General features: G+C 54.9%; 1 protein-coding gene across 1 annotated transcript in view; it reads left to right on the top strand.

Annotated features, from left to right (window-relative positions):
* The window catches only part of CCDC88C (coiled-coil and HOOK domain protein 88C), a 113898-nt gene extending 102393 nt beyond the window's left edge, over positions 1–11505 (top strand). The window contains exons 26-30 of the mRNA XM_039884030.1: positions 468–656; positions 2690–2758; positions 4925–4993; positions 5753–6042; positions 9259–11505. Of these exons, the coding sequence (XP_039739964.1) occupies positions 468–656; positions 2690–2758; positions 4925–4993; positions 5753–6042; positions 9259–10269 (1628 nt within the window). The 3' untranslated portion in view covers positions 10270–11505. The remainder of the gene's footprint in view (positions 1–467; positions 657–2689; positions 2759–4924; positions 4994–5752; positions 6043–9258) is intronic.
* Positions 11506–15023: the final 3518 nt, after the last annotated feature.

Below are 15023 nucleotides of genomic sequence, written 5' to 3'. Positions count from 1 at the left end.
GTTAGTGTAGCAGGAAACTTTTTTCTTAAACACGAGTGAAGCCACTTGGCGGGATGCACATCCTGGACCTTGGGGGACTCAGCCACAGGTCTGGAGTGACCCTGAGCTGACATCTGTCAGGGTCTTTTTAAATCGGGCATTGGAGTGACACAGTGATACACAGCAGGTGTGCCTCATAGTTACTCTGTTGGACTTTTACCAACGTTTTGTCCAGCCCCTTGAGTCCTTCCTTAATCTCTCCCAGCTTTTCAGGGCTCGCACTGTGGTCCCTCGCTGGAGCCGGGGCCAGCCCCTGGGGCCTCCGCCACAGGCCCCCCAGTTTAGACAGTAGCCCGTGAGGCACGCAGCCTGGCTTTTGTCCCTGTGGTCCGTGTGCCCTGCCGCTCCTGCTTCTGGGCCTCAGTGTGGTACCCTGCCTTGGCACAAGAGTTTGCAGGCCCATTTCTCAGTGTCCTTCTCTGCCCCAGGCCCTGGGGACCTAAAGCCAAGGCGAGGGTCCCCTCACGGAGGCGGCCTTGACCACACGGACACCTCCGCCGACCCGGCAGCGAAGCCCTGGCCCTCAGAGCTGGGCTCCCGGACCTGCTCGTCCTCAGCCGTCACCACCACCCCTTCCAGCTGCACTCCTGTCTCCCGGCACCCAGGCCGCAGCAAAAGTGAGTCACAGGTCCCTTCAACACCCAGAGAAACGAGCATCTGGGGCCCAAGTCCTTCCTGAAGACCCCGGGCTCTCAGAGGCAGAAGGGGGGGTCTCAGACTGAGGTGGTAAGCGCAGTGGTCGAGCCGTGGACAGGCTTTGGTGTCACACAGACGCAGGTTCAGACCTCTGCCTACAGCTGTGTGACTGGGCAGATAAGTTCACCTCCGAGAGGTCCGATCCTAAGCCACTAACGGGAAAGCCCCAGCGCCCTCCTAACACCCCATTTAGGAGTTTGTGGCGCCAAACGACATGAGAGGGTCTCTGAACTGGAGGTCCGTTGATAGAGTAGAGGGCAGGTGTCCTACACTGAAAACAAGGGGGTTCAGAGAAGGGTTCGGAAACCGAACGTCTCCCAGGCTGCCAGTGGCCATGTGTGCTCACATCTTAGACGTGAGCTTAAAATATTCAAGTCATCTGATTAGCTTGAGAAATTCCCAGCAGAACAGCTCGATCAAGTCATGCCAGGTGAAGCCCACGGAAGTTCAAGGACCCTAGACACCTGAGGAGAACTTGCAGCACGAGAGACCCAAACCAGTGTGAGAGGCAGCAGCGTCAACAGACGTTAAGCACAGATGAGAGCTGTAAAATGCCTGTTATTAATATCGTCAGAGATAAGTGGAATTGTACCCATGAAACAAGAACAGGATGCTGTAAACAGGAACAGTCCTGGGGGAAAAAAACACTTGAATATTTAAAATATGCAAACAGAAGGGAAAAGATAAAGCTTAAAAGTAAAAAGACATTCTGCTTCTAATTTAGAGATGAAAATATCCAAAGATAGAGCAGAAAGAGCTGAAAGCGATTGCCGCTGGGGTGTTAGAACTAGACGAGGACGAGAGAGGGTTATTTTTCATACCACCCCACCTACTGGACACCTGAAACCAGGGGCGTGCTTAACCTTGGTTTGACAAGCGAAGCAAAGACAAAGTCCCCGTCTCAAGGCTCGCTTAGCTGCAGGACCCGGTCCTCGTTGTTTACAAGTAGGAAACATCCTTGGGACTGGGCACAGGGCAGCAAGCAGTCCTTCTCTACTCCTGGCCAGACGCTGGAAGTGCTAGTCACTGTTGGATGTCAAGAGAATTGTGCCAAGTGCTGGCTGGGACAGGCATGCTCTGTGAGGCCAGCATGGTAAGGGTGCGAGGGTGTCTATTGTCAGCGGTCTGCCCCAGTCTCCTAGGCTCTGAGGGTGCAGAAGCCCTACTTGGTCTGGGGCAGGAGCTGGGAACACCATCTCCTTTGGCCTGTGTGGCTCAAAGCCCAGCCCTCCAGGCTAACCCGTGGGCCAGCTCAGCCTGGATCCCCTCCCTGAGCCGGAGCCCAGGTCTGGACGCATCACTGGCCGTTGGCACACCTGCAGAGCCTGCACCGCCCACAGCTGTTCCCTGGCAACCTGTTCTCATGCTCAGGTGGACGTGTAACTGCAAAATGGGGACCCTGTTGTCATTTTGGAGGGGGCCAGAGCCTGCATCAGAGGGAAACTGGGAGGCTTGAGGCACGGGACATTTTACTCCTCCCCAGGGAAAGGGCAGTTGACGGTGGCCTGAGGATTCCAGGCTGTTTCTGCTTAGCGGCTGCCAGTGCAGGATTCAGCTTCCAGGGGACCAGCGTCCCCCCGTGGGTGGTGCGGCTGGACCCCGAGAGTGGAAGGGGCCCCCAGGGAGCTAGGTGTTTATTCAGCTGCTTTCACTGCATCGTCCTTAGGCTGGAACGCCACTTTTGTCTGGAGTCCCAGTCATGGCACAGGCAGAAGTGCAATTTCAAGTTAAAATGAAAAGGAGTTGGGACGGTGAGGCTGTCCCAGCAGCAGAAACACAGGGAGGGATAGTACAGGCAGGTCCTACGGGCACAGCCCACACCTCCCCCTCACCCCCAGGAGCTGCCACCACGCCGGTACCAGGCAAGAGTCAGAGGTGACCGTCTGGCGAAGGGCCCAAGGTTTCTCGTGGATTTTGCAGAAGCCCTGACTCACCAGCCTTATTTTCCCCATAGGCTATAATTCAGATGACAGCCTCTGTGAGCCGTCTCTGGAGCTCGAGTTCACCAACCACAGGCAGTGCGGTGAGTGGTCCATGCGTGTGCCCCCGGCCTGGCTGCTCAGACTTTTCATCAACACTCCTTTTCCTTGAAGCTAAGAAAAGTCCAACACACAGAATAGGCAAAAGTACAGTTATTCTGTCGAAGCGGGAATGGGGGGGTTCACAGTTATTCACCATTCCTTCCTTGCCCTCCCCAAGGGCCTAAATCTATAGCTTCTGCTTATATACCTCCAGTGATGGGGAAGTCACTCCCTATTGAGCATCCTACTTCTGGAGGCTCTGACGCCCCTTGCTTTCAAGGAATTTTGGTGACTCACACAGGGAGCGTTGATTGCAGGGAGGTCTCACTGTCCTCACTTGGATTTTAGTTGCCCAGAGTAGCTCCAAGGCGTATTTGCCTGAGGAATCGTTAAAGCACTTCCTATCCGATTCAGGCATATTGTAAGTTTCTGCAGTAAGGAAACTGAGTTCTACCAGTCTTCTCAAAAATTAAAAGCTACTTTGGGTTTTTATAATTTCTGAAAAACAAAATCCTAGAAGGTTGGGAAGCTAATTAAAAAAAAAAAAAAAAAAAACCTCAAAAAGAGTTTATGTTGGATTCAGCTTACTTCTGAAGCGATCAGCGATAACGGTAGGACCTAGCATTATCTTTTACCGTATCCATCATCCAAAAGTTTGATGATGCTGACATTTGTGGATATGAGCGCAGACATTTACAGTTTCTGTGAGTAAAGACAGGCTCTGTGGTGGAGCAGCTGGACACAAGGGAGCCCTCAAGTCTGCGCTGCGTGGAGGGTAACACAGCAGGAAGAACCAGCTGTCGTTCTTGGTAAATCTCACACTTTGGCCAGATTTATGCTTAATCAGGAGACAAAAAGGATTTTCTTCCCTGTTCTGATTCCTCGAGCTTCACTCAGGAAAAAGAAAGCGAAGCAGTTGGCAGAGCTGCGCTCCAGTGAACACAGGTGTTTTCAGAGCCCGCTGATGTGGGTCACATTTGCCTTTTAGTGAAACTCATTTCCTTTTTTAAAGAGATGTGCATTTTTTTATTTCAGATTTTCCTTTCTCAGAGAGGGGACTTAGGTTGCTTTTGCGCTATTCATGAAAACCACGTGTGTTTTGGCCCACGCCCACACCCCGTTTGCTCACAGGCTCTTCTGGATGCCTGCTCTTCGCAGAGCGCATCAGTCCTGGGCGGCTGGGGGCCCCGTAGACCCAGGAAGTCCAGAGCGGGCCAGCAGCAGAGTGTGTCCTGCTTTGTCTCCCGCCCTCAGTGCCAGCTCTGTGCAGGGATGATGGAGACGCCGCCCCGTCCCCCAGCTGTTCATCATGCAGCAGGACAAACGCTGACACGGAGCAGGCTGGCGAGGGCTGTGGTACTCTGTGTTGGAGGAGAGGACCAGGAGAGGTGGCCTACAGGCCCAGGAGGGACCACCTGCCCTTGGCAGGGGCAGTGCCACCTGCCAGCAGCTGGGGTCCACCCTCTGATCCAAGCAGGCACACTCCGCAGCCAGGAGGACTGGTTCCCCGAGCACTTGTCACCGTGAAGGGTGGTTTTTCTCTTTAGGGCAGATGTGAATTTGAGACAAATAAAGCAGAGGAGCTGAAGGACAGCAAACAATCAGGAAAAGCGAGCACTTCTTTTCCTCCTGGGGGTCCCAGCACACACTCCCATGTTCCCCTGGACCTCAAAGTGAGACTGCCCTGCACACAGACGCGCTCCCTCGTGCACACGTGCACACACTGCCATCTGGCTTCCATCCTCCCCAGGCTGCACTTCCGTAGTCTCGGCAGGGGCTTCCACATGTGTTCCAGAAAGCTCCATGCAGCAAGAGGGGTCGGCTCCACCCCCCGCAACCCGTGGCTTACCCAGAGCAGCCCTCTCTGCCCGCTTTCTGTACTGAAGCTCTGCATGAGGTTTCCTTTGTTAACAAAATTGTTCTAAGCCGCAGCCCTTGACCTCATAAAAATAGGTAACACACATTGTCATTCTGGGTAGCCTACTGTGTGTGACTCCTAGCACTCAGTGGGTGAAGCTAGAGAATCCCACAGTGTGTCCTTCCTGCAGTGTTCGCCTCAGCTTTGGCACAGAGTTACTTGGTTGTGTAATTTTTTCAGATCAGATGGCTTAGTCTGGGATATGCCTGCTCGTGGGCCCTCCGTGTTAAGTGTCACCGTTTCCTTTCAGCGTCCCGGCCAGGTAGCTTAGAGAGCAGTAGAAATGCGTCCAGCGACAGCTCCCCCCTTAACCTGAAAGGTGAGTTGGCTTTTCCTTCTGTGCACTCTTTGGTGGATGTGGATGTTTGGCTCTGGGCTCATATTATTTTTATAATTTAAAAACACAACTTACAAGACTCTTAAATGCATTACGCGTTTGCATTCCTGGAGGAGAGCAGCCGGGGCCACCCCACCCCTGTGAGTGCCCAGGGCCTCTCTCCTCAGAGGGACCGGGACCGCAATTTCAGGCTCAGGCCTGAGAGTTTTAATGGGTTGGGGTCCAAATCTCGTCACCTTCGCTCATCAGCTCTGGGCACCTGGCAAATCTCCCGTCCTCTGAATCCAAGTTAGTTCATCTTAAGAATGGAGACAGTACCAGTAGTTCCGTTCCATTGTGGTCAGAGGACATAGTGGATGACTTTGCTTCCTTTAAAATCTTGAAAGTTTGTTTTATGGTGCAGAATAAAACGTCTTAACGATGTTTCCTATACATTTGAAAAGAACCTGCATGCTTTCCCAAAAGAGCTAATGAGTGTGGTGCCTTACAGCTGTTAATTTAAATTTTAGCCAAAGCTTTTTACTTTTATCTCAAGTTATTTTGTTTATAAATGCCAGGGGACTTCTGAAGAGTTCCAAAACGTCCTCGACACGCAACATGCCTGCCTGGGAGGAGTGCGTGCTCGGATCTTGAGAGAGGCGCTCTCCTTTGTCATGGAGCCAGAGGCAGCACAGAGCCCGTGGGAGGCACGCGAGTTGAGGAGACTGACTGACAGTGTCCCTCTGTCGCCCCGACACCCAGGTTCCTCCGACCAGCTGCACAGCAGGTCCGAGAGCTTCGGCAGCGAAGACCTGGTCCCCAGCAGAGACACGACCAGTCTGCCCCGGGATGCCAGCACCTCAGGACGCACCTCCGTCAGCCGCCATGAGTGCCCCCCACCCCGGAATGGGCCTCTTCCCCCGGAGGGCCTTCAGAAGAGGGGCGCAGCCCCACCTCGTGCCGGGGTGCGGCCCTGCTCCACCTCCCCTAGCAGCGAGATGGTCACCCTGGAGGAGTTCCTGGAGGAGAGCAGCCGGGGCCACCCCACCCCTGTGAGTGCCCAGGGCCTCTCTCCTCAGAGAGACCAGGACTGCAGGCAAAGACCTCAGCAGCAAAGTCACAGGGAGGGATGGGGATCGGGGGCGGGGGGGGCGCAGCCTGGGTGCAGAGCTGGCTAGGATGGGGGCGCATAACCAGTAGCCAGCAAATCACCGGGCGGTAGCAGCCAGCCGGGACCTCGGAGCCCGTTTTCCCCACCTGTGAGGCGAGCGGGCAGAAAACCACTGGGGACGGCGAGTGCCCACCGCCTGGGGCATCTGGAGGAGATGTGGTGAGACCCCGCCCGCAGGGTTAGGGTCTCACACAGCTTCCGTGCCGAGCCCCGAGCACCCCGCACTCTGAGTCTCCACCAGCAGAGGCTGGCGGGTTTTCCTGTGAAGGGCCAGATAGTAAATATTTTAGTCTGTACAGACCCTGTTGCAGCTACTCAATTCTGCAAGAAGCAGAGGACCACCTGTCAATGAACGGGCATGGCTGGGCTCCAGGAACACTTACCGACATTGACACGTACATTTTTAAAATTTTCACGTGTAACAAAGTACTGTTCTTAAAAAAAAAAAAATTTTTTTTTCAAGCATTTACCTATTCTTAGCTCACAAGCCATGCAAAAACACATGGCAAGCTAGAGTCAGCCCGTGGCTCCGGTTTGATGAGCTCTGCTCTGCAGCTCCAACCCCCTAAATGTCACCTGTATTAGGAAACCCTCCTCTGTCACCTTTCCAGTGTCTCAGTTCAGCTTTTCTGAAGCTGCCTGGGCATTTTTTACTCTGAGCGAATTCGGCAGCATGAGCTGCTGAGTTTTTGAACAGATGAAGTGCACTGTCTTAGAACTGAGACCTTTTAAAGTTTTTTGATGCTTCACTATACACAGTTGAACTTTCTCCAGACACATAGTAAACTCTGTGACCGGCATTAATAGAACCCAGTGACACAGAGAATACAAAATCTTAGTTTGGTAGATATTTATTGAGCACCTGCTATGTATTAGGCAGTAGGCGTGGTGCCTGCTCTCAAAGAACGCAGCAAACCAGTTATTCAGTTGGTCTTTCTCATGTACCTGCCTGGTCTCACGGTTGGACCCGAAAGGAAATAAGAAACATGGTGCCTGCCCTTTTTTCATTTCTACTTCTGTCTTCAAAGCACTTACTGTGGCCTGCCCTTGCGAAGTTGACAGTCCGATGTAGTGGCTCTCAGACTCCAGCGTGCGTCCGACTCTCCCTGGCCTGGACACAAGCTGGACCTGGAGTGTCTGACTCAGTAGGTCTGAGATGGAAGTCCCCACGAATTTGCACCTCACTGAGGTCCCAGACGCTGCCCTCTCCGCTGTCCAGGCATCAGACAGTGAGGCACAGACAGGATGGGATCAGAGAGAGCGGGTCAGAAATCAGGATGCCTGCCCTGGAAGGCTTTCCTTCTCAGTCCTCTTCTGATTCTGTCAAGCGAGTTTTCTTTCCCTCTGCAGCTCTCTGGGCGGGGGGCCCCTGGACTAGGGCCGGGCCCTTCCCCACTTAGCCCTCCGCCAGCCCTCAGAGTGCCCACCCGTCCCTCGTGCTCCGTGCTAGCGCCTCTCCCTCTCCCGCCAAGCGAGAAGAGCAGACTCGCCACAGCTCCCTCCAGAAGCCGATGCCCAGCCCCTGAGAGCCACCCCCCTCCTTCCATCTTCCCAGGGCATTCACCCCACCTAACCCTGCAAACCTGACACCTCCTGAGCGTGCCAGGGGAAGTCACTGCAGCGCCTCCACTCCCTGAGTGGAGATGATGCTGGGAGGGTGTGTAACAGATGGGCTCCCTGGGTGTCCAGACCCCAGGGGAGTGTCCTGAACAGGGGTGTCAAAGACTTACAAGTGGCGAGCCGTTGGCGGGGGTGGGACGCATATGGAAAACAGCTCCACAGTCGGGGACAGCTGTGGGTTCGAATCCCGGATCTGCTACTCTTCAGATGTGGGACGTGCTTAACCTCTATGACCTCAGTTTCCTTAACCTAGTAAAGGTTGTTTTAATACAGCCTTAGCCTTGCAAGGTCGCGTTGAAAGTTAAACGAGTTTTGTGCGGGTTTTGTCTTTGTTTTGTTTGCAATTACATCTGTGGTTTCTAGCCCAGTGCCTGGCACATGGAAAGCAGTTGACAAAGGAGACCATTAATGACCGCAGGTCTTAGTGCACGAACACCCAGCATCTGTGGCTCTTAATTGGCGAGTAAAACAGCAGATTGCGTCTCTGTCAAGTTGAGTGTCCAGGTGTTTTCACGGGCCAGGAGTTGCTGGCAGGCGCAGATGGCTCCTGAGCTGCTGACCCGTCCTGCAGACTGACGTTCCCTGGCACGGGTCCCAGTGGGCCAGGGTCTGACTCCGTCAGCTCATGACCCCTCTCATTGCCCTCATGAACTCCCTTTCCTCTTATGGCGCCCACCTGCCTCAGGAAACACCTCCACCTGGCTCCTCCCAGCTGTGACGTGCTGGCAGAAGCCTGCAGTTAGCAGAGCAGGTCAGACGTTGGCCTCTGTGACTCTGCCTGCCCCCAGGGTGGTTCCCTGGCCAGCTGACGTCCAGCCCGGCTGCACCTGCTTGAAGGGAACAGTTTGGCAGGGCGGGCTGTCCCCCTGTGCGGCTTCGTGTTTTCCTGGGTGGTCTGCCTCTCCCGTTTCCACCCACCCCCGTTGCACCTCGCTCTCCCCAGCCTCAGATCAGGAGAAAGGTGTGTGTGGCAGGAAAGGACTTGAGTGCAGTTGGTTCTGGCGTTGCGGGAGGTGGTCTCATATCTTCCCTGTGTCCCGAAGTGAGGCCCATGCGATGCGTCAGAGCATGGTGGTCTGAGGAGGAAGGAGGTCCAGTCCGGCCAGTCAACTTGCTGGAAAAATGAGTAGATTGAAACAGGTGGCTGTGGTCAGGTTTCCAGTCCTGACCTTTCCATAAAATGGGTGAGTTGTGGGGGAAGCCAGTTCCCCCCAGGTCTGTTTTCTTGCTGACAACGTTAGGGGGCTGCTGAGTGATGTGTGGGTTCTCTCCTCGGTGATCTGTGTATTGCCACCTGCCCCCCAGACACACACCATCTCGCCCAGGGACTGTGAGTGTGGCGGGGGCGACGTGAGTCCATGAAGAGGCCGAGCAGGAGCAGGAAACACCAGTGCTGGCTGCGTGGGCTGCACAGGGCACATCCTGGGCAGGGGGAAGGCTCAGCCCTGCCGCTCAGTGCTTCCTCTCCTCTCCGTAGGACACTCCCAGTTGCCGGGATGACCTGCTAAGTGACTACTTCAGACAGGCCAGTGATCTCCCAGCCATCGGAGGCCAGCCAGGACCACCTGCCAGGAAGGAGGGGGCCAAGATGCCAACCAGCTTGGTGGCCCCCACCGTCAAGATGGCTGTCCACACCTCTGAGGGGAAGCTGCTGAAACCAGGGCAGTATGTGAAGCCAAACTTAAGAGCTGCTGAGGCCGAGGCCCCACCCACGGCCCCCCTGAGGCAGGCCCAGCCCCCCCAGAGCCTGTCTCTGGGCAGACCCCGGCCGGCTGCTGTGCCCTCAGCCTCCCACGTGCCTGCCAGCCGGAGCGCATCCCTGAGCCGGGCCTTCAGCCTGGCCTCGGCCGACCTTCTTCGGGCCAGCGGGCCAGAGGTCTGCAAACAGGAGTGCCCTCAGAAGCCGGGGGGTTCTGAGGCCTTGGGGAGCAGAGAAATAGGCAGCCACGCCCTGCAAAGCCCCACACCCCCCAGCTCCCACAGCCTGGCCCGGGAGCGGACCCCTCTTGTGGGAAAGGCTGGTGGCTCCTGTCAGGGCCTGGGCCCACGAAGCCGGCCGCTGGACACGAGGCGCTTTTCACTGGCTCCACCGAAGGAGGAGAGGCTGGCTCCCCTGCAGCAGTCTGCCACGGCCCCGGCCATTGCCCCTGGAGGTGGCGGTGGCAGCAGCTCCCAGCTCCAGCATTTCTCACCTGCTGCAGCCCCAGCCGCCAGGACTAAGCCCCAAACCCCACAACACTCAGGGGAGGTGGCCACTGTCACCCCTGTCCAGGCTGGGCTCAGCCTCTCAGAGGGCGACGCGGTCCCAGGACACGGCCACAGCGAGGGACTCCCTGCCAAGAGCCCGGGCAGGTCGCCTGACTTGGCTCCCCACGTGGGCCGGGCCCCTGAGCACTTCAGTCGTGGGCACAACTCAAAGAGCACGCCGGCGTCCCCGGAGCCGGGTGGGGACCCGCAAACCGTGTGGTACGAGTATGGCTGCGTGTGACTGTCCTGGACCGGCAGCGCCTGAACCTTAAAACTGTGGCTGCGCGTCTGGTGACGGTGGCCTTGCTTCCTGTCCGCCTGTGGTGCCAGGAAGGGTTGGAGGAGGAGGAGAGGGGTTCCGTGCATCTCTTCTGCTTGTTTTGTCAATGAAAACACTGTGCCAGGCCCTGAGCGGATCACACTCCCAGGTGTGTGACGAGTCTTCCCTGTCTGTAGCCTCCAGCCACTGATGCTGTTGGAACAAATCCACTTTGGCCCGGGGTGCTCGTCACGGTAACAAAACTGACTGACTCCGAAGCAGACACTACCGCACGGGCCCCTGTAGAACACTTGTTTGCAACTTGTTGACCTCCACTAAAGCGTGTGTGTGTGTGTGTGTGTGCACGTGCGTGTGTGTGTACAGACACATGTGCGCGCACACACACGGCTGACCCCTAGTGGGTCTGGAAACTACTCTGTCTCACAGAAGCCATTGATCCTGGGAGAAGTCCAGATTGGCCAAACTACAAAAATCTTGAGGCCCTGGGTGACCCTGGAGTCGGGCTCACTGTGAAGAACCAGGAGTGTGGCCGTGCCATTCCTGGGGTCCCTGCACTTCCCTTTACCCCAGAGCCAAGGTGGCCTTCTAGGCAGGTGGCAGGTGGTCTCAGGCATTCGCCCCCCCTTCCCCCCAGCTGGCTCACTTTACTACAAACACTGGATCTGCCGGGCGGGGGGTGGGGGTGCAGGGAAGCCCTGCCCCAGCCCCCTCCCAGCAAGTGTACATAGTGTACAGAGGGGTGCACGCTCGGCTCGTGCGGCCGCAGCACCCCCGTTTCCCCCACCTCGGGTGAGATGTGGATATGTTATTTCAGACTAGCTTCTTGCAGTAGACACCAGATTTCCTTTAATATATTACACATGTGTGTGTCCACACCCATGTGAGGTGTGTGTGCTGTGGGGGGTCTATTTATGTCCCGTCTGGGCATCTTTTCCGTCAGGAATCTCACCTGCTGCTTTATGTATTTGGTCAGATTCTTGGTCCATTTTGTTTCCTGTTTAGTTCAAGGTGCTCTTCCTGGGATGTACTAAACCTGGTGATTTGGGTTTTGTTTTGTTTTTTTAAGATTTTTTTCTTTTGATTTAATTTACTGAGAAAGAAATGGGGATGTTAACATGATCGGCTTTGGGTTGTGTACTGAGTAGCCGTGTGTTCTGGAACACGAGGACAGGATCTCAATAAAACGAAGAGCAACAGCGTGGTGTCCTGGTTTTCCCCGGGGCTTGGCACTGGCAGCGTTGAGTGGGCATCGGGGGGCTCTCTGGGCTCCCTGCTTCGGCACTCGTAAGTCTTCCTTGACCACTGGAATCCACAGCTCCCTTAGCCCCAAGGTCAAGGATGGGAAAGCAAGGTTTTCCTATTCACAGCAGCTTTTTTTTCCAGACTTGCCCATGTTTTAAGTTAGTAGGAGTTGAATCCCATTTTGATAGGGGACTTATATCATGACAGCTTAAAGGAGTCCTTTGGCTTTTCCCAAGCCTACTCAACTAGGAAGTGCCAGATCCAGAGTTTAGATTTGGAGGGGCCTCAAATCAGATGCTTAAAGAGAGCGGACGGGAGGAAGGCAGGCACGTGACAAAAATCTTACGGTTTTCTGTCTAGCTGCTGCCTCCAAGTCTCCTTCCTTCCTCAACAAACTGCTTTTTATAAAGTGTCTCTCGCCTCCATGCCCATTCTTCCCTGGGGTTCTGACCACTCAGTAGAAGCTGCCGTCCACAACCCTCTGAGCCAAATGGCAGCAGCCACCGTGCAGGCTGCATCCTGCACGGCCTTTGCAGGACTTGACACCTGGCTAGCCACTCCTTGAAGCTCTCAGCCTGTCTTGTGCTCATCCCTCTGGGACAGCTCTTCAGTGCTCAAACTTGCCAGTCCCTCCTTTGTCCACGTTCCTTCCACAGATGTTCATTCCATGCTTCCTGTGTGCTAAGCCTTAGGTACCACCTTCGAGGCTTCTCCCTCCACGCCACCCCTTCAGGACCGAGCCTGCCCCACTCTGCTAACACTGACCACTCCCGAGCTTCAGGCCTGGACTGCCTGTCGGATCCCCCTGCCCAGCCTGCAGCCTTCTTCCACTCTCCCTGGCTCTGGGGCTCCCCGGCTCATTCAAGGACGCCAGCTGTCAGTCACAGAAACCAGAATCCTGTGATGCAGGCCTGACCCCTCCTCTCCACCTTCCTCATTTTATAGGTCACCTGGACCTGGAAATGTGTCTGGAATCCAACCCCGCCTTTACCTTAAACAGCTGTTCTCATCCTAGGTCACACACGCACGCCTGGCCCTGGTTCTTGGCAGTAGCCTGCCAGCTAGTCTGTCTCCCACAACTCAGCACTCGGCACCTCGTGCGCATTCACGCCAGGTGACTTCCTTTTTGAACGTTGCCGTCTCTCAGCCTCCACACAAGCCACACCCATCCCCTTGTGGTCTAGGTGTACACGGCTCACCCTGAGATGCGCCCAGCCCCCTTATCGCTCCCTCCTTCTGTCCCAGACAAGCTCATACACATCACAAGTTTAATTACAATCTTCCCAGGAGGCTCCAGACATATCCCCAAACTCTCCCCGGAACTTCCAGATCTGTTTCTCCAGCTTGGATGTCCCAAAGACATCACCTCAAAATACTCAGCATGCAGTTCACCATCCTTCCTCCACCAGAGCTGCTTTGCGGTCCTCATCTCGTCATATCTGTCCCCTTCCATCCAAACATTACATCCCCACCCTCTTCCCCGTGCCCTATCAACGCCATGAGCTGGTCCAACTCTTGACACCTGGCTCACCTACAGGGCCAAGTCCAGGCGATGGTCCCCCTCGAACAGTACCACAGGGTCCTGTTGCTGAGGGGGCACCCCAGACCATTCTCCCTTGAGCTCCAGGGCCCCACCCTCTCTGCACTGGACTAGGTGGTGTGTGACCTGGTGCCTGGGAAATAGCCAAGTGGCAGCTGAATATTCGTGCCCACGGCTCAGGGTTGAGGTCTGCCTAGAGAGGGATTAGGGATCATCTGTGGGACAAGGGCTCGCCCTGGGAAGAACATTAAAAATAAAAAAATTAGAAAACTTGGGAAGCATCCAGCCAACATTAAACACCTAGCCAAATGTTTATCAAGCATCCAGGGGCAGGGAAGGGAACACATATATATACACATATATGTACATTATATACATGTATATGTACAACCAGTTGGTTCTCTTAGCTCACATTGATTTTTGCCTACGTTATATATTTGTAACCAACTGATGCTTGCAACTGATGAATGAGTATAGTTCCAACATGACTGTTAGTTGATATTTTCTTTCATGTTAACACGATGAAAGTCAAACAAGCTGAAGACGTGAGAACGTCACTCTTTCATTGATGTCGAGAGTGACTGCTCAATTGAGTAGTTGTTTTCTGAATGCCAGACATTCCTCAATTTCTTGTGCTATTCACATTTTAGTGGCCACAGACATTTCTTTAAAAATAGATATAATTCACATACCGTAACGTTCAACCAAGACACACTTTTAAGTTTGATCTGTACTATAAACATTTTCTCCATCACTTAAGTCTAGAGGCTGCAGACACTGAAGAAAACACATCAAGCCCTGATCAGGAAACTTGCCCGTTTCTCTGCTGTAAGTATACTCACCGTGGCTGATTTCAAACTGTCAACACGGTGTCACTCACTACAAAGGTGGAAAGAGACGTGCGTTGTCACCCCGTCATACAGTATCACCTCCATACTCACACAATGCGTATAAATAATCCCAAAGAGCATAGGTAATGGTAAAATAATTAGAAATTTTGAGTCTTTATTACCTTAGTTTTTAATTTCAATTATTTAAGCACGGGTTTACATAAGTTAATTTTTAATGATGGCTGTGTTTAACACCTGGCTTGCAAAATTCCTGGAAACTCAGTGATCCGCTCTCACGAGCCCGTACAGCCTGGCTCCAACACTGCACAGGGACCACCTTCACCCATGGACCGGAAGGGAAGACAATTGAGAAGTGGTCCAAGCAGGAGGAGCCAGCGAAGCGGAGCAGCTGAGCCCTGGAAGCCTTAGGGTGTTGCTGGTCCTGATGTTGGTATGCGTGGACAGGACCTTCCCCACAGGGGCACAGAGGGGCCACCTGGGCTATATCTGGAAACTGGACATTGCCCAGGCTCCTTGGTCCTTCCATCCTCCCTCTGCTTCTTCATGGGGGTAGGGTGGAAAGAGTGGGCTGGGGAAGGCTGAGCAGAGGCCTGGGGAAACCATCACCTCCTCAGCTGTGAAGTGGGGCAGTGGTCTCTGCCGGGCAGAGTGGACAACAGACATCAGGCAGGAACGGGGGCGGGGGAGGGGGGTGGGTCGGGAGGTCCTGGCAGGGCTCAGAAATGTCCTCCCCTTCCCAAGCTCTGGCTTTTGGGCCCGGCCCACCGAGGTTAAGTTCAGGAGCCTCGGCGCAGGCAGTCTGAAAGCCGGCAGAGGAAATCCAGCCACCTTCCCCCAGAGACCCCGACACACGGGGGGAGGAACCCTCCACGCCCCTCCGTGTTCCCTGCGGAGGGCAATGGCCCCCACGAGCCCTTCTGCAAGCAGCACCCTCCCAAGGCCTCTGGGGCGGCTGCTCTGTGCCCGCCGGGAGTGCGCCAACAGCCTCCGCCCCTCCATCGCCTCCCGGTGGCCGCGCGGCGAGCCGGAGCCAGAGCCGGAGCCAGAGCCGGAGCCAGAGCCGGAGCCACTCCGCGCCACGC

This window comes from Pteropus medius, unplaced genomic scaffold (assembly GCF_902729225.1).
Source record: "Pteropus medius unplaced genomic scaffold, Ma_sr-lr_union100, whole genome shotgun sequence".
NCBI lineage: Eukaryota > Metazoa > Chordata > Mammalia > Chiroptera > Pteropodidae > Pteropus > Pteropus medius.
This window is presented reverse-complemented; position numbering and strand designations above follow the sequence as displayed.